This window comes from Microcaecilia unicolor, chromosome 1, assembly GCF_901765095.1.
Source record: "Microcaecilia unicolor chromosome 1, aMicUni1.1, whole genome shotgun sequence".
NCBI classification, from domain to species: domain Eukaryota; kingdom Metazoa; phylum Chordata; class Amphibia; order Gymnophiona; family Siphonopidae; genus Microcaecilia; species Microcaecilia unicolor.
This window is the reverse complement of record NC_044031.1, coordinates 764,454,081-764,479,315: the sequence shown is the minus strand read 5'-3', so window position 1 is coordinate 764,479,315 and position 25,235 is coordinate 764,454,081. Positions and strand designations below refer to the sequence as shown.

At 46.8% G+C, this 25,235-nt stretch overlaps 1 protein-coding gene across 2 annotated transcripts in view; it reads left to right on the top strand.

Annotated features, from left to right (window-relative positions):
* The window catches only part of MEGF11 (multiple EGF like domains 11), a 610,695-nt gene that overhangs the window by 331,740 nt on the left and 253,720 nt on the right, over positions 1 to 25,235 (top strand). For both annotated transcript variants that reach the window (XM_030189787.1, XM_030189786.1), the window contains exons 7-9: positions 4,474 to 4,594; positions 5,985 to 6,121; positions 22,058 to 22,270. In XM_030189787.1, the coding sequence (XP_030045647.1) occupies positions 4,474 to 4,594; positions 5,985 to 6,121; positions 22,058 to 22,270 (471 nt within the window). The remainder of the gene's footprint in view (positions 1 to 4,473; positions 4,595 to 5,984; positions 6,122 to 22,057; positions 22,271 to 25,235) is intronic.

Here is a 25,235-nt window from a genome sequence, read left to right as displayed (position 1 = left end):
CCCAGGTTCCAATCTAATTCATGTTTAATATGGGATAAAATGCCATAAATAAGTAAATAAATATAAACTTTTAACGTTCAGCACCTGATTCTCAAAGTGGACATATTCCAAACACTATAATGATTTCTACCTTTGTTGTCTGGTGACTTTGTTTCTCTGATCATGCTGGTCCAGTATCTGATTCTGCTGCTCTCTATCTGTTCCCTTGACTCCGTTTCCAGGGCTTCCTTTCCATTTATTTTATTTCTTTTCTTTCCTCCTTTCTTCTTCATTTCTGGTTCTCCACAGACTTGACTGTACAGTGGATCCAGCTTCTTCCTATTTTCTCCATCCATGTGCAGTTTCTCTCCTCAATTCCTTTTCCCTCATCTAATCTCCTTCCTCTATCTTCCCTCCATGTCCAGCATTTCTTCTCTCTCCCTTCCCTTCCCTCCCCTCCATCCATGTCCAGAATTTCTCTTGCTTTCCCCTCCATCCATGTCCTGAAACTCTCCTCTCTCCCCTGCCCCCTCTACCCATTCATGCCCAGCAAGTCTCTCCCCTGCCCCCTCTACCCATCCATGCCCAGCAAGTCTCTTCCCTGCCCCCTCTCCCCATCCATGCCCAGCAAGTCTCCCCCCTGCCCCCCTCTCCCCATCCATGCCCAGCAGGTCTCTCCCCTGCCCCCTCTCCCCATCCATGCCCAGCAAGTCTCTCCCCTGCCCCCCTCTCCCCATCCATGCCCCAGCAAGTCTCTCCCCTGCCCCCCTCTCCCCATCCATGCCCCAGCAAGTCTCTCCCCTGCCCCCTCTCCCCATCCATGCCCAGCAAGTCTCTCCCCTGCCCCCCTCTCCCCATCCATACCCAGTGATTCTCCTCCCTCCCCTGCCCTTCCCTCCCGCTCCCAAACACGTCCAGCCAACGATGTCCTTTGCCCCCACCCTCCCCTCCCGCGCCCATCTGTCTTTTTTAATTACCTCCGTCAAAGGCTGCGCTATTTAAAGCCCTGCTGCGTGCAGGCCGTCTCTCCAGGCTTCCCCTGCTTGCTTCGGTGATGTTCATGCTCTTAGTCCCACCTTCGCGGAAAAAGGAAATGACGTCAGAATGACGTCAGAAGGCGGGACTAAGGGCACGAACGTCACCGAAGCAAGCAGGGGAAGCCTGGAGAGATGGCCTGCACGCAGCAGGGCTTTAAATAGCGGTTTCGATGGAGGTAATTTAAAAAGTCAGATGGGAGCAGGAGCGCGGGAGGGTGGGGGCGAAGGACATCGTTTGACATGTTTCGGAGTGGCAGGGGAGGTAAGCATGGCCTGTGATGGCGCCCTCCTGCCATGCTTACCTCCCCTAATGGAGCCGGCTCGCCCCCAACAACAACCGGCTCGCAAGAGCTGTCAAAATTTAACAAGCGGCTCTTGCGAGCCGGACAGAGCCGGCTCCAGCACACCACTGGTGAAAGGTTCTGAAAAAGTTAAGACTCTTTAGTTGAGAAACGGAGGAGAGGCAGAAGGATGCTTGAGGCTTCGTTGTATTGAAACGAGGTAGGAACTTGGATACTGCTATAGAATTTGGAGTAAGGAACTATCGGGCTTTTTAGAAGCTGATGTATTTGCTGTGTGAAGGAAATTGATTAGAAGCCATAGGAAAGCATTCAGCTTAAACTCTAAATATCTGGACAGGTAATCTGTTCTAGGAACACACAGACAAGCTGGGAAAGGGAGGCAACTGTAGTGCTGTTAGAAATACACCTTGGTTTAAGGTTTGTATTTGAGTTGGGAGTGTTACTAACCAGGAATCTACTACTTACTACTACTTAACATTTCTAGAGCGCTACTAGGGTTACGCAGCGCTGTACAGTTTAACAAAGAAGGACAGTCCCTGCTCAAAGGAGCTTACAATCTAAAGGACGAAATGTCAAGTTGGGGCAGTCTAGATTTCCTGAGTAGAGGTGTAGTGGTTAGGTGCCGAAGGCGACATTGAAGAGGTGGGCTTTGAGCAAGGATTTGAAGATGGGCAGGGAGGGGGGCTGGTGAATGGGTTCAGGGAAATAAGCTCCTGATTACATTAACATTATTATTTTTTTTTTCTTTATTTGTTACATTTGTACCCCACATTTTGCCACCTATTTGCAGGCTCAATGTGGCTTACATAGTACCATGAGGCATTAGTCGCCTTCGATGGTGAAACAAATATCTCAAAAAAGATATAGTAGAATTGGAAAAGGTACAGCGAAGGGCGACGAAAATGATAGTGGGGATGGGACGACTTTCCTACGAAGAGAGGCTGAGAAGGCTAGGGCTTTTCAGCTTGGAGAAGAGACGGCTGAGGGGAGATATGATAGAAGTGTATAAAATAATGAGTGGAATGGATCGGGTGGATGTGAAGCGACTGTTCACGCTATCCAAAAATACTAGGACTAGAGGGCATGAGTTGAAGCTACAGTGTGGTAAATTTAAAACGAATCGGAGAAAGTTTTTCTTCACCCAACGTGTAATTAGACTCTGGAATTCGTTGCCGGAGAACGTGGTACGGGCGGTTAGCTTGACGGAGTTTAAAAAGGGGTTAGATAGATTCCTAAAGGACAAGTCCATAGACCGCTATTAAATGGACTTGGAAAAATTCCGCATTTTTAGGTATAACTTGTCTGGAATGTTTTTACGTTTGGGGAGCGTGCCAGGTGCCCTTGACCTGGATTGGCCACTGTCGGTGACAGGATGCTGGGCTAGATGGACCTTTGGTCTTTCCCAGTATGGCACTACTTATGTACTTATGTACTTAGGTGTTATAATCAAAGAGGTTCATGTATTACAGACACTTTAGGAGAATCGTGTGGAAGAAAGGTTATTCAGTGTTCATTACAGTTTTGGATTTATTGTGTTGCTGGGTTCAAGGCACTTAAGTTGAGTCAGTAGGGTATGCCTTTTCGAACAGGATGGTCTTTAGTGATTTTCGGAAGCTAAAGTGGTCGTGGATTATTTTCACAGCTTGAGAAAAAGGTCTCCAATATGTAAAGATAGGCCAAAACCTCCAGTTAAGGAGCTACAGAGGAAGTCAGTTAAATGGCATTAAAGCCCATAGGCTGTAATCTGCTCCCTATGACTCTGGGCAAGTCACTTAACCCTCCATTGTCCCAGGGACAAACTTAGATTGTGAGCCCACTAGGGAGAGAAAAAGGACCTGCATATAGTATACTAGCCATTAAGCCCGTAAAAACGGGCGAGATTTCCAGCTACCCTCCTCGCCGCCGCTCCCTCCCCCCTCCGTGCCGGGCCCCCTGCACTGACCTGACAGCGCCTCTCACCTCTGGCAGGGGGCCCGATGCGGAGGAGGACAGGAACGGCGGCGGGGATGGGGATGGAGGGTGGAGGTTGGTGTGCGTGATGTTCGTTTCCAGGTGGCAGCGTCCGACAGTGACTCCGACTCCGTTTCCCTCTCTGTTCCGCCCTCTGACGTCATCACGTCTTGACGCGAGGGCGGGACAGAGAGGGAAGTCTCTACTGCGCATTTGCAGGTGAGTCGGTCACTTGCCGTTTATATGTTTGATGTAAACCGATTTGGTTTTATCCACAGAAAGGTGGTATATCAAATCCATGACTCTTGACCCTTGAACTGTATAATTAATGTCATTTCTGTTCTGGTTTTATGTTTGCAAATTGTCAGAGGTGCCAAGTAAGTACGTTAAACGATCGGGCTTATATTGTGTAGGTTTGCTACAGTAGTTGAATGGTATTCGAAAGCCCATGGGTCATAGCCTGTATCATGGAGGATCAGGACAGTTATAATTAGGGAACTTTCTAACCTGTTCATAATTGCATTTTGGACAGATTTGTGCAAAGGGCTGCGTGGTAATTGAGAAAAGCTGTTAATGTGAAGCCCGGTGTGATGCATTCATTTAAACTTGCAAATAAAGCATGTCTGTAGTATATCAGTGTCTTTCCCAACTATGGAAAAGGAAAGAGGGACCGGTCTGGAACCCTGAATAAAAGCTGCCGTAGCCGTTGGCATGTATCACTGTATAATATACTGATGCTGACTGATGTGGCCCGAGATGGAATCGTTAAGCACGTTAAGCACTACCAAAAGCCACAAAAAACAATACACGACATAACTAATTTCCAAAAACTACTAAAAACCAACCTGTTCAATAAAGCATACCACAATGATCCATCCTAAACACCAGACAACAATACTCATACCAGAACTGTACAAAACAGAGCTCTCTATTCTTGACTGCTTACGTTAATCTATCACGATTAAACTTTAACGCAATACCTTTTCAGTTCTCATTACGAAAATGAATTCTCTTTACTTGATTGCCTAATCCACTCTGTCACCTGCATTATAACTATGTATTTCTCATTCCGGAATTGGCGATCGCCATTACGGAGCAATGTAAGCCACATTGAGCCTGCAAATAGGTGGGAAAATGTGGGATACAAATGCTACAAATAATAATAATAATAATCTATCTTCCACATTTCTTCTCTTGTCCTCCAGCTGTGAAGATCGCTGCCCGCCGGGGAGCCATGGTACACAGTGTGAGCTGCGTTGTCCGTGCCAGAATGGGGGCGCCTGTCATCATGTGACCGGCGAGTGTTCCTGCCCTGCAGGATGGATGGTACAATTGTTTATTTCATTTGTATAAAGATGATAACATCCAAATTCCAAATGATTCCCAACAGTGGCCAATCCAGGTCACAAATACCCGGCAAGATCCCCAAAATGTACAAAACATTTTATACTGCTTACCCCAGAAATAGTGGATTTTCCCCAAGTCCAATTTATTAACGGTCTATGGACTTTTCCTTTAGGAAGCCGTCCAAACCTTTTTTTAAACTCCGCTAAGCTAACCGCCTTTACCACATTCTCTGGCAACGAATTCCTTTCTAATTAGTACATTTAAAACAAACCACTCAATACAGTGAATAACGTGGCAGAGGATATGGTAAAAGCAGTTAGACAAGACATGGTGTATGCAGCATGGGACTGGCCACTGTTGGAAACGGGATACTGGGCTGGATGGACCTTTGATCGGACTCAGTATGGCAGTCAGATAAGTTATGATTTTAAGACTAAACAGGCATGGGCGTAATAGTTTTATCTTACTTTTACAGTTGCTATAAATATGTGAGCTTCTGAAATCTTTCTGTCCAGTATTATTCTGAAAGCAGTGACGATCCTTGGTCGGCTGCCACCCGTGGCGGATTGCCACTGCACACCCCTCCCCCCTCGGGTGCAGCGGCGTCCATCCTCCCAGGGTGCAGCACAACACCCCCCCCCTCGGGTGCATTCTTAGCTGCTGGGAGCAGCCGCGTGGCTTTCGGCTCCGCTGGTTCCCTGCTCCCTCTGCCCCGGAACAGGAAGTAACCTGTTCCGGGGCAGAGGGAGCAGGGAACCAGCGGAACCGAAAGGCGCGCGGCTGCTCTCTGCACCCCTCCAGCAGCGTGCACGCGGAGCGGACCGTCCCCACCGCCCCTCCCTCGGTACCCCACTGTCTGAAAGGTATAGCAAAGCCTTTGTTTGAACGTATTGTGTCAGGAGCTTAGGGTTTTTGTAAATACATTGAGCTAATTCTCTTAGAGAATTAAAGACCTCCCTGACGCAGGCACTGCCGAAACACGGCTAAGTTGGGTCATCAGTCAATTGTTAACCTGCTTCTGGCTCCAGTGACGTCCTTATCCCCTTGGCCATCTCAGCTTTTTTGTTCTTTCTGCTTTCCGTGGAATCTTTTCTTCTTTTCCCCTTCTGTTACGACTCAGATAAGTTAGGCTGCTGTGCGATATTTGCAGCTTTGGCAAATGTGAAGAGAAGTGGTGGTCTTATCATGACGTGTAAAAGCTGTTTTCTACTTGGCAGTGTATTATTATTATTAACATTTGTATAGCGCTACCAGACGCACGCAGCGCTGAACGCCTGATATAGAGAGACTGTCCCTGCTCAATAGAGCTTACAATCTAAATGTAATACAGACAGACAAGACAATTAAAACTAGGTCTGCTTTTTCTTAGGGTTCGGTATGTGCTCAGCCATGCCTACCTAACAAGTTTGGAATAAACTGTAGCCAGGAGTGTCCCTGCCACAATGGAGGGCAGTGCGATCGTATAACTGGAAGCTGCCGATGTCCAGCTGGATATACAGGAGACAGGTAAGACCAGTGCTGTCTGGATGCTTCTGTATAAAAGGAAAAAGAGTGACATTTAAAACTGAGCAAGATTGTGAATTTTTTTTAATATATATATTGCTAATTAGATAAATACATTGGGCGTAGTTCTACGGTTGGTTATAGTAGTGGAGGGGAGGAGGAGCCTAATGGTTAGTACCAGGAGCCTAGCCAGACTTTGGTGGGAGGGGGGTCCAGCGCCCGAGGTGAAGGGGCACATTTTAGCCCCCCCACCATTGCCAACCCCCCCATTGCTGATCCGCCGCCACTTTTGACAACCTCCCGCCCTCTCGACCTCCCCCCCCCCACGAACCCTCCCCCGCCATCACCTACCTTCGGTTTTGCTGGCGGGGGACCCCAATCCCCGCCAGCCGAGGTTATCTTCATCCTGCAGTGAAAAAAGTCTTCGATCTGTTGCATGCTGACGTCCTGCGGGGGTCCCCCGCCAGCAAAGGTAGCCCACGGCGACGGCAGGGGAGGGTTGGCGGCGGAAGGGGGGTCGAGAGGGTCGTCGGCAGGGAGGTCCAGGACCAAATCTACGGGGGCCCAGGCCACCGTGGCCCCACGTAGCTACGCTCCAGGTTACTACAGGGCTCATTTTCAAAGCACTTAGACACACAAAGTACTATAGGCCTGCTGTGGTACCTTGTATGTCTGTGTTTTGAAAATGAGCCCCTATGTAAATTTGCCAAACAGCAAGAGGGGCTGAGTGGCATAAGCACCACACCTCCTACTTCAACTAAAACAAGAGGGACCTGGCATCCCCCATAAGCATAGTTGCTTAACTGTAGTTGGGGGTTCTCCGTAGACAACAGGATAATGCAGACACACTTGGTTCCATAGGCTGACTGGTCAGACTGGCCTCTCAAGCTTAATGGGTTACATTTATTATACGGCAAAGAAACAGAAGTACAGCAACCCTTGCAGTCACGTGAACAAGTCAAACACAGCGAGGGTGACAAATGATTGAACGGTAGATGATGTTCAGTTTATTGTAGCTTTGTTGTAACATCCAAGACATAAGTCGTGTTTCGGCCAAAAGTAGCCTTCCTCAGGAATCTTCTATTGAATGTATGGAATTCCTAACTAGCTTCTGTAAAATATATATGTTGTCTTATGCCTTGTTGCTCACACCTCATAGAGCAATCATAAACGCTGGAACAGAAGGTACTTAGGAATTCCATACCTTCAATTGAAGACTCCTGAGGAAGGCCACTTTTGGCGTAACACGACTCGTGTCGAGTCTGGGATGTTACAATAAAGCTACAATAAATTGAACATCGTCTACCGTTCAATCATTTGTCACCCTTGCTGTGTGTTACATTTATTATATGCAGGTACTTTGTCCCTAGTGGGCTCACAATCTGAACTTTTGTACCAGAAGCAATGGAGGGTTGAGCGATTTGCCCAGGGTTAGAAGGAGCTGCAGTGGGAATCAAACCAAGTTCCCTGTGTTCTCAACCCACTGTACTAACCAGTGGGGCCTGAGGGGGCCTGGGCCCCCTGTAAATTTCCTCCTGGACCCCTCTCGCCCCGCGAACCCTCCCCCATCATGTGCAAATGAGCTAACAGCGAGCAGCTCATTTGCATGCGATTTCCTTCATGCATGCCCGTTCCTTTCCGAATCGCTATAGGGATCAGTAAGGGAAGGGGTTTTTCCATTCAGTTAGTGCATCAGTTCGTCCACTGTAGTGCCCCCTAGGGTGCCCGGTTGGTGTCCTGGCATGTCAGGGGGACCAGTGCACTACGAATGCTGGCTCCTCCCACGACCAAAGGGCTTGCATTTGGTCGTGTCTGAGATGGGCGTCCTTAGTTTCCATTGTCGCCGAAAATCAGAAATGACCAAGTCTAGGGACGACCTAAATGTCAAGATTTGGGCATCCCCGACCGTATTATCGAAACAAAAGACGGACGCCCATCTTGTTTCGATAATACGGGTTTCCCCCACCTCTTTGCCGGGACGTCGTGCGAGGACGTCCTCAGGAAAACTTGGGCGCCCTTTTCGATTATGCCCCTCATTGTTGTTGTAACTCTCATTATATTTGAATATTTGATTTACAGTTCGTTTGTTGATGTGTTGTATTTCCTGGCTATTTGCAGTCGTCCTAAGCTCCTGCTTGTTCTAGAATTTGCACTGTTCTACTGAAACAAAAAATGTTTCTTCATTATTGATACCTCCGAGCAGTTACATTGTATCTGTGCTTCTAGTGCTTATGGCTTTTCAACAAAGCACCCACCCCATCAAGTGACTGACGAGGGAGACTGAGAGGCCACTGGCTCCTGATTGATTCTTGGCTCTGGCGGTGCCTGCCCTTTCTGCAGCCCTGCTTGTGGCTCTGCTTTTTGTCTTTTTCTGTGTGGGGTGGGGTGGGGGGCTGCTGCTGACTGCTATTTTAAGATAGGGTTATTGGAGTCTTATTCAAATCTTGGCTCACTGTGTAATGAGGTCGGGGCGGAGGAGAGCAGTGACACCATTGCAATTTAGTGAACTGATTCCAAATCAGCCAACCCAGTGGAAAACTAGGCAAATGGCAATTTTTGTCTTCTGCTTAATATTTTGCGAAACGGCATCTGTTCATATTGGTGGTGACCAACCTCGTTGCCTCGATCCAAAACGATGATTGAATATGTGAAAAGTTCACCGGACTGAGTTGCTGGCTGATCTCCCCAGACACGAAGGACGCAGTGTAACTGGACCTGAAACACAACTAGGGCTGAGCAGCTCATTTTGCAATTTAATTAAGCAATGAATCTGCCTGATAATGGTGTTATTGGACACATCAGATTGATATGTTGCAGAGGAAGGATATTTAAGTAGAAACCTAATTCCTGCTGTGATCATCCTTATGTTCCTGAGGAGTCATTATTAGGGTACTTTGTACAAAATTCATTAGCTGGTGCTGTTTGATCTCTAAATAAATAAGTGGGTTAAATTGTTACCAGAAAAAAAAGGGCTAATTATGTAAATGGACTGGGTCATCAATATTTCATTTCCAGATGTGTTTCTTCCATATGTAACGTTTAATCTATAACTATAGTATAAATAGTTATTGACTAAAAATCCATCTTGCTCACTGCGGTGCTTTCCTGCTAACCAGTGGAGCTGTGTCTGCCTCTGAGCAAACGTAACCTTGTATTTTTTTAATCAAATCATTTCCAGCAAACTGCATACATCAAACTGCTTTTTCCCACCCACCCCCTTGTTTTCACGTCCCTCGCACACTATGCATTTCTAGAATACGAGCACTTATGTTCGTAAGCGTACACTTACTCGTGAAACTGCCAGCCGGGCGCCTACGCCCCGGTCTGTAATGGTGCACTAAGTTTATAGTTCATAAATGCGAGCAGGGTATGTGTTGGTGAAACATGGGCGGGGTCCCACTTACGCCGGGCGTGTATGGCTGGTGTCACCGAAGGCGCGTGGAAATTTGACTGAGTTGTGTTAGGATTCTGTAATGGAATCTGGGCTCCCACCGTGCATCCTCAGGGCATCTGAGGCATCCAGTTGTAAGATTACCCCATATCCAATTTGACCTGCTATTCAGATGTCTAGTGTTGGTTGACATTGCAGCTGCTGGCGCCGTCTCCCCCTGCGCAGGCCATGATGCCACTTTCTAAGACATTTCGCTTTTTGCCATTCTAAATGAGGATTGTGGGCTCACAGCTCGTAGTTTTTGGGACCTGTTGGTATAAGGGCTGAAATTCCACATTTAGGACCTGGATTCAGTAAATGGCTGCTCCACTCCAACCCATCCAAATCTATTCAGCCTTGATCAGGGCACATACCACAAAAATTTGCCCAGTACTGGCGTCATTTCCCAATTACCAGCGTTGCCACCTAGTCTCCATTAAGCTAATTAAACTCTGGAATTCATTGCTGGAGAATGTGGTGAAGGCGGTTAGCTTAGCAGAGTTTAAAAAGGGGTTAGATGGTTTCCTAAAGGACAAGTCCATAAACCGGTACTAAATGGACTTGGGAAAAATCCACAATTCCAGGAATAACATGTATAGAATGTTTGTACGTTTGGGAAGCTTGCCAGGTGCCCTTGGCCTGGACTGGCCGCTGTCGTGGACAGGATGCTGGGCTCGATGGACCCTTGGTCTTTTCCCAGTGTGGCATTACTTATGTACTTATGTCCTCTACTTGGCTCACTTTTATTACATAGAGCAGTGATTTAACCTATTGTGATGTCATAGTGGCTCATTCCACCAATAAGAGCCAACCTCATTAGTGATGTCACAATGGCTTGATTGTATAGAATGTTTGTACGTTTGGGAAGCTCGCCAGGTGCCCTTGGCCTGGATTGGCCGCTGTCGTGGACAGGATGCTGGGCTCGATGGACCCTTGGTCTTTTCCCAGTGTGGCATTACTTATGTACTTATGTCCTCTACTTGGCTCACTTTTATTACATAGAGCAGTGATTTAACCTATTGTGATGTCATAGTGGCTCATTCCACCAATAAGAGCCAACCTCATTAGTGATGTCACAATGGCTTGATTGTATAGAATGTTTGTACGTTTGGGAAGCTCGCCAGGTGCCCTTGGCCTGGATTGGCCGCTGTCGTGGACAGGATGCTGGGCTCGATGGACCCTTGGTCTTTTCCCAGTGTGGCATTACTTATGTACTTATGTCCTCTACTTGGCTCACTTTTATTACATAGAGCAGTGATTTAACCTATTGTGATGTCATAGTGGCTCATTCCACCAATAAGAGCCAACCTCATTAGTGATGTCACAATGGCTTGATTGTATAGAATGTTTGTACGTTTGGGAAGCTCGCCAGGTGCCCTTGGCCTGGATTGGCCGCTGTCGTGGACAGGATGCTGGGCTCGATGGACCCTTGGTCTTTTCCCAGTGTGGCATTACTTATTTATTTACTTATTGCATTTGTATCCCACATTATCCCACCTCTTTGCAGGCTCAATGTGGCTTACAATTCATCATGGATACTGGAAATAGAAGCGAGTATACATTTGGTTTACAGAGGGTTTTGTGTTACATGGTGGTGAAATACATGATGGTGTTAAAGCAGAAAGATATTATAAAACAATTCTAGAAGTTTTAAAGATTATACAGTTACACCTGTTGATCTTTGTGATATATCTTGTCGAAGAGATAAGTTTTCAATAGTTTACGGAAATTGGTCAATTCATAGACTGTCTTCAGGTTGCGTGGTAACGCGTTACAGATCTGTGTGCTCATGTAGGAAAAGGTAGATGCGTGCATTAATTTGTATTTCAGACCCTTACACTTGGGAGGATGAAGATTAAGGAATGTGCGAAAGGATCTTTTTGCGTTCCTGGGTGGTAGTTCTATCAGGTCTGACATGTAGGCTGGGGCGTTACCATGGATGATTTTATGGACTAGGGTGCAAAGTTTGAACGTGATGCGTTCTTTCAGTGGGAGCCAGTGTAGTTTTTCCCGCAGGGGTTTTGAGCTTTCGTATTTTGGTGTGCCGAATATTAGTCTGGCTGCCATATTCTGGGCTGTCTGGAGTTTTTTAAGTATTTGCTCTTTACAGCCAGCGTAGAGTGAGTTACAATAGTCCAGATGTCTGAGTACCAATGATTGTACCAGATTGCGGAAGACAGTTCTTGGAAAAAATGGATTGAATGAAACATCTTTTTAGTTATGTTATTTGCATGGTTCTCAAGTGTTAGGTGTCGATCAATGGTGACTTATGATTCCTTCTAAACAGGATTCCTAGGTGTTTATCCCATGCTTTTTTGAATTCCGTTATGGTTTTCATCTCCACTGCCTTCTTCCGTAGGAGGGTATTCCAGGTATCTGCCACCCTCTCCGTGAAAAAGTACTTTCTGACATTATTCCTGAGTCGGCCTCCCTTCATCCTCAATTCATGTCCTCTAGTTCTACCATCTTACCATTTCTGGAAAAGGTTTTTTTGTGGATTAATGTCTTTCAAATATATACACCGACTAAACCCCAGCATGCAATCTGGGTGCCGATCCGCTCTATCCTTTAACACTGGGCACATCTTGAGGGAACACACGACCCACCCATGTCCCTTCCATCATTACCCCCTCTTTGACGTTGAGGGCGGCGGACCTTTCAGAGGCGTGAGGGCGGGGCCGAGAGAGATGGTTACAGAGCAACGAACCTGACGAACCTTATGAACCCTTCACTTCAATGAAGCCACGGAGTCAGCTTCACAACGTTGCAGGTGGGTGGCTGGAAGGGAGGGGAGGGGGGGAAGAGAGGGGGCAACTACCCTGGAACTGGGAGGGAGGGAGAGGGGGGGCAACGACCCTGGAACTTGGAGGGGTGCTGGGCCCTGGAACTTGGAGGGGGGCCGGGCGGACCCAGAAACTGGGATGGAGGGAGGGGGGGGTGACCCTGAAACTGAGAGGGAGGGGAAGAGGGGGGAAACGACCCTGGAACTGGGAGGGTGGGAGGGAGGGCGGACCCTGAAACTGGGAGGGAGGGAGGGGGCGGGCCCCTGGCACACACTCTCATTCTCACACACACATTCACTCTTTCTGTATCACACACTCACTCTCACACACACTCTGTAAAACACACACACTCCGAGGAAAACCTTGCTAGCGCCCGTTTCATTTGTGTCAGAAACGGGCCTTTTTTCCTAGTTATCAATAAAAGTTTTTACTTAAGGACGAGTTTCTCCAGTCTCTAGTACCCATGGGTAGTCTGAAAACCTGACTGGCTGGAGTGCCTCCAGGACCAGGTTTGGGAACCACTGGTCTAACATTAAATGCTGCGTATAGAATTCCTCTGATAATGACCGGTGGAGAACATAGAATTTTCAATCTGTTGTTTTCTTCATATTTGTTTCCTATCACTGCTGCATTGTTAAAAGTTGTGTGTAGAGCAAATCCATTTTCTTTCTCTGCTACTTGAGCCCTGCAGGCTCCCATCGTCCTCTCTGGGAAAACACAATTCTGACAACACACGTATACAGGAGAGGATTTGTCACAAATGCTGACAAACTGTGCAGAACAATCGGTTGGGAGGAGAAATGAGAGTCTTAACAGAAACTCTTTTTTTAACCCAAGCTGCAGGAGAAAATGAGGGAAGTAATTCGTCAGATTGCTCTTTGCGTTAAAACTACTCCTGATGCTTTTTAGGATGCTGTATGTGGTTGGCTATTACGAAGCTCATTTTATAAGGACAGCATTTTACACATTCCAGAAGGTTCTCATAAAATTGACTGGGATATTTGTACATAAAAGTAGAGGAGTGGCCTAGTGGTTAGTGCAGTGGACTTTGATCCTGGGGAACTGAGTTTGATTCCCACTGCAGCTCCTTGTGACTCTGGGCAAGTCACTTAACCCTCCATCGCCCCTGGTACAAAATAAGTACCTGTATATACTATATAAACCACTATATCAAGTCTCATTTCCATTTCCCTATTTGAAATTCTGCATGGAATCTTGTCACTCTTTAGGATTTCAGAATCTTGCTGTTCTTTAGGGTTCTACATGGAATGTTGCTCCTCTTTGGGATTTCAGAATCTTGCTGTTCTATGGGGTTCTACATGGAATGTTGCTACTCTTTGAGATTCTGCATGGAATCTTGTCACTCTTTAGGATTCCAGAATCTTGTTATTCTTTGAAGTTCTACATGGAATCTTGTTACTCTTTAGGATTCCAGAATCTTGTTATTCTTTGGGGTTCTTCATGGAATGTTGCTACTCTTTGAGATTCTGCATGGAATCTTGTCACTCTTTAGGATTCCAGAATCTTGCTGTTCTTTGGTGTTCTACAAGGAATGTTGCACCTCTTTGGGATTTCAGAATCTTGTTACTCTTTGGGGTTCTGGAATGTTGCTCCAAATTTGGTTTCTGGCTTGGCCACTGTTTGGAAAACAGGATACTGGGCTAGATGGACCACTGGTCTGACCCAGTATGGCTACTCTTATGTTTTTATGTAACTATTACCTGAATGTAACTTACCCTGAAATACTACTGGGAAGGGTGTGAGGTATTTTTTTATTTATGTTACATTTGTACCCTGCGCTTTCCCACTCATGGCAGGCTCAATGCAGCTTACATGGGGCAATGGAGGGTTAAGTGACTTGCCCAGAGTCACAAGGAGCTGCCTGTGCCTGAAGTGGGAATCGAACTCGTAAATGTTGCTTTTATAACAGAGGCAGCTAGTGTGCCTCTATGTACCTTCCATACACACATTTTATCAGTGCGGTGATAGGTCCTTAAATTACTTTTAAAGGGACATGTCTGCTTGTAGAAGGAATGTTGCGCAATTACCATCTCTCTTTACCCCTTCTGGCAGACTGAGCTGCTTGTGAGTGACAGAATGAGCTCATTAACTCTCAGCCCTTTCTCTTTCATGGTCTGTATTCTCTTTCTCTCTCTCTCCTGCTTTTCTGTGCTGCAGGTCATCCTCCTGCTTTGGCAGGGTGGCCTCATGCATTAATCTTTCATTACTCAGCAGCAGGCCAGGAGAAGGATTTCCAGCCTCTCTGCACTGCGTGTGCAGTGGCTGCTTTTAATCAATGCTTGGGATTAAACAGATGCTGATGGACATTCACCAGTACCTAGCCAGCAACAGATAAGGAAATTGCTTTTCTCATTATTGAAGTACAACATTAATTCTTGGCAGTTCATAGCGGAAAAAAAAGGGTCACAACAGCTTTGAAAGTATAAATAAATCCTTGGAGACTGCAGATCAACCCATACCCCACCTCCATTTTAGTGCATCTGTCTTGAAAAGACAGAGGATAAGGTGCAAAAACTCTGCTGGAAGATCAAGATTAGAGCTAATTGGTTGCGAAAAGGTTATAAATGAGGGAAGTGTTTGGCAGTTTCTAATTGGGGGTCGATTAGGTAAAGTGCGTTGTGCTGTTCGCACAGGTTCTCTTGCCTTTAGCACACAAGTGTTTTGGTTGCCCAGTATAAAAATCACCTCCAGTAGACCTCAGCTCCCAGCGTGTTTCAATCCAATGGCGGATGCAGAGAATAGCACAGAAGACCAGAAGGCTGAGTACAACGCTAGGATTTTAACATGAGGTCTGAGGAGGAGTTAAGGGTTAATTTATTTTTCCACCAAAGCAAGTTTCATTGGTCACAAGTGGGATTGAGGAGTGGCCTACTACTACTACTACTACTTAACATTTCTATAGCGCTGCTAGGGTTACGCCGCGCTGTACAATTTAGCATAAAAAGACAGGCCCTGCTCAAAGAGCTTACAATCTAAAGGACAAGTGAGTAGACGATACGATGGGGGCAGTCAATTTGGGGCAGTCCAGATATCCTGAAGGTAAGAGTTAGGTGCCGAAGGCAGCATTGAAGAGGTGGGTTTTAAGCAGAGGCTTGAAGATGGGCAGGGAGGGGGCTTGACGTAGGGGCTCAGGAAGGTTGTTCCAGGCATAGGGTGAGGCGAGGCAGAATGGGCGGAGCATGGAGTTGGCAGTGGTGGAGAAGGGTACTGAGAGGAGGGATTTGTCCTGTGAACGGAGGTTTCGGGTGGGAACATAAGGGGAGATGAGGGTAGAGAGGTAGTGAGGGGAAGCAGATTGAGTACATTTGTAGGTAAGAAGGAGGAGCTTGAACTGAATGCGGTAACGGATTGGAAGCCAGTGAAGTGACCTGAGAAGAGGGGTGATATGAGTATATCGGTTCTGGCGGAATATAAGACGTGCAGCAGAGTTCTGAACAGATTGAGGGGGGAATAGATGGCTAAGTGGGAGTCCGGTGAGGAGTAAGTTGCAGTAGTCAAGTCGGGAGGTAATGAGAGCGTGGACGAGAGTTCGGGTGGTGTGTTCTGAGAGGAAAGGGCGAATTTTGCTGATGTTGAAGAGGAAGAAGCGACAGGTCTTGGCTATCTGCTGGATGTGTGCCGAGAAGGAGAGGGAGGAGTCGAAGATGACTCCGAGGTTGCGGGCAGATGAGACGGGGAGGATGAGGGTGTTATCCACTGAGATAGAAAGTGGAGGAAGAGGAGAAGTGGGTTTTAGTGGAAAGACGATGAGCTGAGTCTTGGACATGTTCAGTTTCAGGTGGCGGTTGGACATCCATGTAGCAATGTCGGTTAAGCAGGCCGATACCTTTACCTGGGTCTCCGCAGTGATGTCTGGTGTGGAGAGATACAGCTGGGTGTCGTCTGCATAGAGATGGTACTGGAAGCCATGAGATGAGATGAGGGAACCCAGGGAAGAGGTGTAGATTGAGAAGAGAAGGGGTCCAAGGACAGATCCCTGGGGAACACCAACAGATAGCGGGATGGGGGTGGAGGAGGATCCATGGGAGTGAACTCTGAAGGTGCGGTGGGAGAGATAGGAGGAGAACCAGGAGAGGACAGAGCCCTTGAACCCAAATGAGGACAGTGTGGCAAGGAGTAGATCATGATTGACAATGTCAAAAGCGGCGGATAGATCGAGGAGGATGAGGATGGAGTAGTGGCCTCTGGATTTGGCAAGGAACAGGTCATTACAGACTTTAGAGAGTGCTGTTTCTGTCGAGTGTAGAGGGCGAAAACCGGATTGAAGTGGATCAAGGATGGCATGCGAGGAGAGAAAATCAAGGCAGCGGCTGTGAATGGCACGCTCAAGTATTTTGGAGAGGAAGGGTAGGAGGGAAATGGGGCAGTAGTTGGAGGGACAGGTAGGGTCAAGTGATGGTTTTTTGAGGAGAGGTGTGACTACGGCGTGCTTGAAGGTGTCAGGGACAGTTGCAGTGGAGAGAGAGAGGTTGAGGATATGACAGATGGACGGGGTGACAGTGTGAGAGATGGTGTTAAGTAAGTTGGTGGGGATGGGATCAGAGGAACAGGTGGTACTTTTCGAGCAGGAAAGAAGGCGAGTGGTTTCCTCCTCGGTGATGTCTGGAAAGGAGGAGAAAGAGGCCTGGCTTGGTTGGTCGAGGGTTAAAGGGTGAAAAGGAGGAGATGGTTTGGTAGTGAACTCAAGGTTGATCTTTTGCACCTTGTCACGGAAGTAATCGGCCAGTGATTGAGGGGAGAGTGAGGGGGAGGTAGGAGCGGAGGGCCTAGTGGTTAGAGCACCAGTCTTGCAATCCAGAGGTGGCCAGTTCAAATCCCACTGCTGCTCCTTGTGATCTTGGAGAAGTCACTTAACCCTCCATTGCCTCAGGTACAAACTTAGATTGTGAGCCCTCCTGGGACAGAGAAATATCCAGAGTACCTGAATGTAACTCACCTTGAGCTACTACTGAAAAAGGTGTGAGCAAAATCTAAATAAAGATTCCATTCAGAATATCAAAGAATAGCAGCATTCCATGTAGAACCCCCCATAGAATATCAAGACTCTGGAATCCTAAAGAGTAGCAACATTCCATGTAGAACCCTAAAGACTAACAAGTGGAGGAGTGGGCTAGTGGTTAGAGCATCAGTCTTGCAAGCCAAAGGTGGCCAGTTCAAACTCCAGTGCTGCTCCATGTGATCTTGGGTAAGTCACTTAACCCTCCATTGCCTCAGGGACAAACTTAGATGGTAAGCCCTCCTGGGACAGAGAAATATCCAGAATGTAACTCACCTTGAGCTATTACTGAAAAGGTGTCAGCAAAATCTAAATAAATATTTGAGATTCTAGATGGAATGTTGCTACTATTTGAGATTCTGTTGCTACTATTTAAGATTCTACACAGACTGTTGCTAGTGGAGGAGTGGCCTAGTGGGTAGAGCACCACTCGACATCCAGAGGTGGCCGGTTCAAATCCCACTGCTGCTCCTTGTGATCTTGGGCAAGTCACTTAACCCTCCATTGCCTCAGGTACAAACTTAGATTGTGAGCCCTCCTGGGACAGAGAAATACCCAGAGTACCTGAATGTAACTCACCTTGAGCTACTACTGAAAAAGGTGGGAGCAAAATCTAAATAAATAAATGTAGAAGAATCCTGACCCAAGGAAGCAATATTTATTGAGAGACATGACACAGTCCGTGTTTTGGGGGAATGCCTGTGTCAGGAGTTGTTCAAGAGTCGGACTCAGAAGCAATTTTGGGTGGACTCCAGCTTATAATATGTGGTAAACTTGTCTTTTTGTACTTACACATTTTTTGGTTCAGACTTCAAATAAATGTATTTTGTGCTGTATTAGACTTAATTTTTTACATAAAAAAGGTTTGAACAGCTTCCTAAAGGAAAATTCCATAGACCGTTATTAAATGGACTTGGGGGAAATCCACTATTTCTGGGATAAGCAGTATAAAATGTTTTGTACTGTTTTGGGATCTTGCCAGGTACTTGTGACCTGGAGTGGCCTCTGATGGAAACAGGATGCTGGGCTTGATGGACCTTTGGTCTGTCCCAGTGTGACAACACTTATGTACTTATGTGCTTGGGATTCTGAATGGAATCTCGTTACTCTTTGGGGTTCTACATGGAATGTTGCTACACTTTGAAATTCTGCATGGAATCTTGTTATTCTTTAGAATTCTATAATCTTGCTATTCTTTGGGGTCCTACATGGAATGTTGCTACTTATTGGGTACTTGTGACCTGGATTGGCCACTGTTGGAAACAGGATACTGGGCTTGATGGACCTTTGGTCTTTCCCAGTATGGCAATACTTATGTACTTACGATTTTCAAAAGACGTTTGACAAAGTACCTCATGAAAGACTCCAGAGGAAATTGGAGAGTCATGGGATAGGAGGTAGTGTCCTATTGGGGATTAAAATCTGGTTAAAAGATACAAAATAGAGAGTAGGGTTCAATGGTCAGTATTCTGAATGGAGAAGGGTAGTTAGTGGGGTTCCCCAGGGGTCTGTGCTGGGTCCATTGCTTTTTAACATATTTATAAGTGATCTAGAGATGGGAGTAACTAGTGAGGTAATTAAATTTGCTGATGCCACAAAGTTATTCAACGTTGTTAAATCGCAAGAGGATTGTGAAAAATTACAAGAGGACCTTACGAGACTGGAAGACATCAAGTCAAGAAATATTTTCTCCAGTTTCTTTTAAATGTACTACTTAGTAGCTTCATTGTGTGCCCCCTAGTCCTAATATTTTTGGAAAGCAGGGACAAGGATGTCTGTCTGGTAGCATTCGTAGAAGAATGGCCACACAGACATCCCTGCAGAGCAGAGGGGCAGCCTAGTGGTTAGTGCAGTGGGCTTTGAACCAATGGACCCAGCTTCAAATCTCACTTTAACTCTTTTACGGGCGTCAAATTAGAGCTACCACCCGGCTATCATGTGCCCCGGGCAGTAATTCCATTTTTGATGTGCAGCCAAAACATACGGTATGGCACTGACCGCTAAGTCAATGGGTGGCAGTAAGGTCTGATGCCGAAAATGGACGTTCGCTAGTTTTAATATTGCTGCATGTCCATTTTCGACCCCCCCCCCCTTTAAAAAGGCCTTTTCTTCAGGTGCATTGAAAACTGGACGTGCGTGCGTCCAAAATACGTGCCTACACCAGCGCAGACCATTTTTCAGTGGGCCTTAGTAAAAGGGCCCCTTATTTTGTAATTGGGAGCCCGCCAGGTACAGAAAAACGGCCCTTCAGACTTGTAGGTGACTTGTATATTTAGGTACAGGAGGTATTTTTCTGTTTCTGGAGGGTTCACAACAGGGCCACCGAGACACTGAGCCAGGCCCAGGGCAAGCCTGGCCCCGCTGCTGCCGTCCCCCCCCCCCAGTCGCCACAGTCCCCACAGTCCCCGTACTCACCCGCCCGCCCTCGGCTCCGTCGACAGTCCACCACTGAGCCCCCTGCATTCAAATCAGCAGCGCCGCGACATCATCTCCCTGTGAAAGCGACAGATCGCCTCCCTTCGGGCCTTCCCTCCCTGTGTCCCGCCCTCGCGGAAACAGGAAGTTACTTCAGACGAGGGCGGGACACAGGGAGGGAAGGCCCGAAGGGAGGCGATCTGTCTCCCCCTTCCCCCCCTCTCGGCGGCCCTGGTTCACAATAAATTTCTTTTTAAAAGAGTTAAAGTGGGTCCACTGTACCAACCACTAGGCTATTCCTCAGCCTTGTTTCTTGCTTTGCTAACAATACCTATAATACCTGAAGCTGTCATAGAGCCTGGTTTCCTCTTTTGGTTTCGCTTTCAGGGGATGGAGGGAGATGGAAACCATTGGGGGATTATGGAGGTGTCATGCCTTAATTCCTCCAGTAGTCAGCTGCTGAATCAGAGCACCTTTTTCTACCGTATTATCGAAACGAATGATGGCAGCCCATCTTGTTTCAATAATGCGGGTTTCCCTGCCCCTTCGCCGGGACGTCCTGCGAGGACACCATCAGGAAAACTTGGGCACCCCGTTCGATTATGCCCCTCTAAATGTTTTGTGTCCTAAAAGATTCATGTTGCGATTTACACCTGCTCCCAAAGACGTTTAAGTTGTTGGCAAAGTTCTCCTATTGGGCAGTACTCCACTGGAGGTATTAGGCAAGATTTCCCCCTTAATCTCCCAGTGGTTTTTGTTCCCCCCCAAAAACCAAACTGGCAGCGCTGGGAAAATACAATGGATGAGATGATTTACAACCTGTCACTTGGCATAAACCCCCATTTCTCCCCTTATGTCGTCAGCTTCTGTTCTAAAATACTCGTGAAACTTGAGCTGTCCTGACCTGAATGTCTCGATTCCCACCTCTGCATCCTGTCTAAAATGGGACTGTGTACACATAAGGGGCATTAAATAGCAAAGGATGCTAGAATATCATTTTTACACATCTTTAAAGGCACAGATTAAGGGCATTAAGCTGCTCTGCCCTTTGTTGTGTGCTCTGGCTGAAATGAGTTACGCCTACTTTGGAGGACAAGCAAAATGCCAACCAAGAATTAATTGGTATAGACATGTATTCATATTGTATATAGGAAATGGAGGTATATTTTTCCACCATGCCCTTGACATCCCTTCTTTGCACTCTGCATCCCAGTCTACACAGGTCAATGCCACCGTAGATGATTTTAAAATGACCTCCTTAATTTCTTAAATGTTGACACTAGGATGCATTGTTAGCAAAGGGTTTTTATCTGCTTTGACAACTGAGGTGCTCCCAGTTCATCAATCTTCTCTTTAGCACTTGAATAAAAAATGATTCCTTCAGAAAATCCGTAGCACTCTCCGGTAGAGTTATTTAATTAATTTATTTATTTATGTATGTATTTATTGATTGATTTATTTGTAGCATTTGTATCCCACATTTTCCCACCTATTTGCAGGCTCAATGTGGCTTCCATTTTTCCGTAATGGTGATCACCAATTCCGGAAGAGAAATGCATATTTAAGGTGAAGGAGACAAAGTGGATTAGGTATACAGATAAAGAAAGTAGATTTTCGTAATTAGAAATTACTACTACTACTATTTAGCATTTCTATAGCGCTACGAGGCGTACGCAGCGCTGCACAAACATAGAAGAAAGACAGTCCCTGCTCAAAGAGCTTACAATCTAATAGACAAAAAATAAATAAAGTAAGCAAATCAAATCAATTAATGTGAACGGGAAGGAAGAGAGGAGGGTAGGTGGAGGCGAGTGGTTACGAGTCAAAAGCAGTGTTAAAGAGGTGGGCTTTCAGTCTAGATTTAAAGGTGGCCAAGGATGGGGCAAGACATAGGGGCTCAGGAAGTTTATTCCAGGCGTAGGGTGCACTCGGTGGCGTTCCGACGCTGGCTGACACCCGGGGCGGATCACCAATACACCCCCCCCCCCCCGGCGAAATGACACCCCCCCCCCCCCGGTGTTGGATTAACGTCAATCGTGATAGATTAACTTGAGCAATCAGGAATGTTAAACTTCAATCTTGTTAAATTAGTATGGACAATCGGGAAGTACAGAACTTCGTTTAGTGAAGATTCGGTGTAAATTTTGTTAACTGGTATTTAGGATGGATTATTGTAGTATGCTCTTTTGAATAGGTTAGTTTTCAATAATTTACGGAAATGATTTATGTCGTGTGTTGTTTTTATTGATTTGGGTAATTCGTTCCATATTTTGGTATCTTCTCCTTCTTTCCAGGTGTCAGGAAGAGTGTCCCATCGGGACATATGGCTTTCAGTGTGCAGAAACGTGCGACTGCCAGAACAGAGCTAAGTGCTACCATGTGAACGGAGAATGCCAGTGTGAACCGGGCTTCAAAGGAATCCTTTGCCAGGAGAGGATGTGTCCAGATGGACTTTATGGGCTGAAATGCAACAAGGACTGCCCTTGCAATCTTGACAACACTCTTGGGTATGTAGCCTCGATGGACCTGCAGACCATTCCCAGCTGAAAATCCTGCATTCAGATTGGCCCACTGGGGGCTCCTTGTAGAGAGTAAGAGTGTATTTGGCTGTTGCTGCTTCCTTGTTTGAGAATAATCAAAACTATAAAAGGACGTATACCCTGGAGGAAAGGAGAAACAGGGGTGATATGATACAGACGTTCAAATATTTAAAAGGTATTAATCCGCAAACGAACCTTTTCTGGAGATGGGAGGGCGGTAGAACGAGAGGACATGATATGAGAGTGAAGGGGGGCAGACTCAAGAAAAATGTCAGGAAGTATTTTTTCACGGCGAGAGTGGTAGATACTTGGAATGCCCTCCCGCGGGAGGTGGTGGAAACGAAAACGGTAACGGAATTCAAGCATGCGTGTGATAAACATAAAGGAATCCTGTGCAGAAGGAATGGATCCTCAGAAGCTTAGCCGAGATTGGGAGGCGGGGCTGGTGTTTGGGAGGTGGGGCTAGTTCTGGGCAAGACTTCTATGGTCTGTGTCCTGAAAATGGCAGATACAAATCAAGGTAAGGTATACACAAGAAGTTTATCTTGTTGGGCAGACTAGATGGACCGTGCAGGTCTTTTTCTGCCGTCATCTACTATGTTACTATGATTAAATCCCAACTGAGTCTTCTGGAAAGTGTAGTTTGACTGTTTCTCTGTTGTATTTTCTCAGAGAAAGACTGGAGAAGATGTAGAACAGCCTCCCAGTTGAGTTGATGGGGGACCTAAATCAGTGATAGAGGACAAGCACAGAGGATCCTTGGTGATGAGGAAATGAGAACAAAGATGGGGCTCAAATAGGGTCTGTAGTTCTGCAGCAGGATGGTAAGATGATTAGACTAGATGAACGCACCTGGTGCCCATAGATTAGGAATCGGAGGCTGGGAGGACGTGGCTTATGGCAGCGCTTGGAACTGGTGTCAGAACATGTCCGAAAAGCAGGCAAGAGTAGATTTCGATTTGGCCCAGGTAGAGTTTGGCACCCTGTACTGTTGCCTATTCTGAAATCCATGTCTGGATGGATCTGTATTGTATATTTCTGTATAAAACAGAGTACGTGGTTGGGTAGAAACAGTTTATTTCAGTGACATAACCAGACACCCAATTTTGGGTGGGCCTGAGCCCAGAAGCGTAGCCCGATTTTAATGTCAGGGGAAAAACACCTTTTGCAAAACAGGTGCTTGTGCAAGGCTGAAGGGCCGATCTGCATAGGTACTATTTAATTCAAAATCCACTTGGGGAAGCGACTGCTCCCTTTGCACCCCACCTAGCTACGCCTCTGCCTGAGCCCAAAGTGGTGTGCATCGCCCCCACCTGGCATCTTTCCTCCCACCCCTGCAGATGATATGGCTCCTCTGAACCCCCCCCCCTCCCACCTATGCAGGTAATCTGACATCTCTCAACCCCCCCGCCCCCCACAAACCATCTGGCATTTTAATGAGATGGACTCTACCCTACAAGGAAATAGGTAAGGGGGACCAGTACTTACAGAGTGGCTGAGTCCCCGTAGGGGGGAGATATTATGAGCATACTAGTAAAAAAGGCCCGTTTCTGACACAAATGAAATGGGCGCTAGCAAGGTTTTCCTCGGCTCCCCTGCAGCCACCCATGTCCAGCGACCCTCCTCTCTCCCCTGCCCCCCTTCCTGCCACCCATGTCCAGCGACCCTCCTCTCCCCCTGCAGCCACCTATGTCCAGTGACCCTCCTCTCCCCCTGCGCCCACTGCAGCCACCCATGTCCAGCGAACCTCCTCTTTCCCCTGTCCCCCCCTCCTGCCACCCATGTCCAGCGACCCTCCTCTCTCCCCTGCCCCCCCTCCAGCCACCCATGTCCAGCGACCCTCCTCTCTCCCCTGCCCCCCCTCCAGCCACCCATGTCCAGCGACCCTCCTCTGGACATGGCTCAGCTGTGAGGCATGTTTTTTTTTTCCCCTGGGTTCTGAAGTTGACATCATAATGGCTACGGTGATGTCAGCCTGATCTACGGAGCCTAGCAGACCAACTCGGAATGAGCCACAGTCCCAGGCAAGTCAGAACGTTGGAGGTGAGAATTATTATATAGGATAACTGAGTTAGATCTGTGGGAATAACCAGACCCAAAGTATTTTAAAGCAGTGTGCACCCAGTGCAAAGGGAAAGGACCCTTCCATCAGGCTTCTAAACACTCCACAAGGCTCAGGGCTTCAGATTTACCCATATTGATCCTTCGGCCTGAAATTTGACCAAACTCTAACCATAAAGTTAGGGCCCTGGAAAGGGAGGCCTGGGATTCTGTAAGTGCTATCAACAGATCATCTGCAAATAAAGCCAATTTGAACCCCTCTGGCCCCACAGATATTCCTTGGATGGTACGGTCCCCCAACAATTTCTTGCAAAGAATAAATACATTGGGTGATAAGGGGCATCCCTGTCGGGTGCCACACTGCATCTGAAATGGGCGAGAGAATCATTGATCAACACTTGCGCCCATGTTTCACAATATAAGAGGCGTATCATAGCTATAATCAGGCCAGTAAAGCCAATGCAAGTCAGCACCTCCCAGAGTAGGGCCAAGACACATGATCAACCAAGATGGTATTTTTAAAATGCATACCTGATTTAAACTTTTAACCTTAACAGCTTCTATCCTTTTATGCTTTTAACCATTTTTTCTCATAATTACCCTTTTGAAAGTAAAATGCTAGTGCAGTAGACTTCCCTGCTGACCTCCCTCCAGTTATTAAGTCATGTGTAGAGGGCTAACGTCTTCGTAAAGTACTCTGAGGACTTTGAAAATCAAACATAGAGTTTTAAATTTAGCCCTGTGGGTAGGCAGTGTAGTTTTTGTAGGAAGGGTGTGATGTGGTCGAGTTGGTTTTAGCCCTCAGTGACTCGCACGTACTTCACGCACTGTTCTGTAAAATAGCACACACCTGCGTAAGCGCATAACTGCA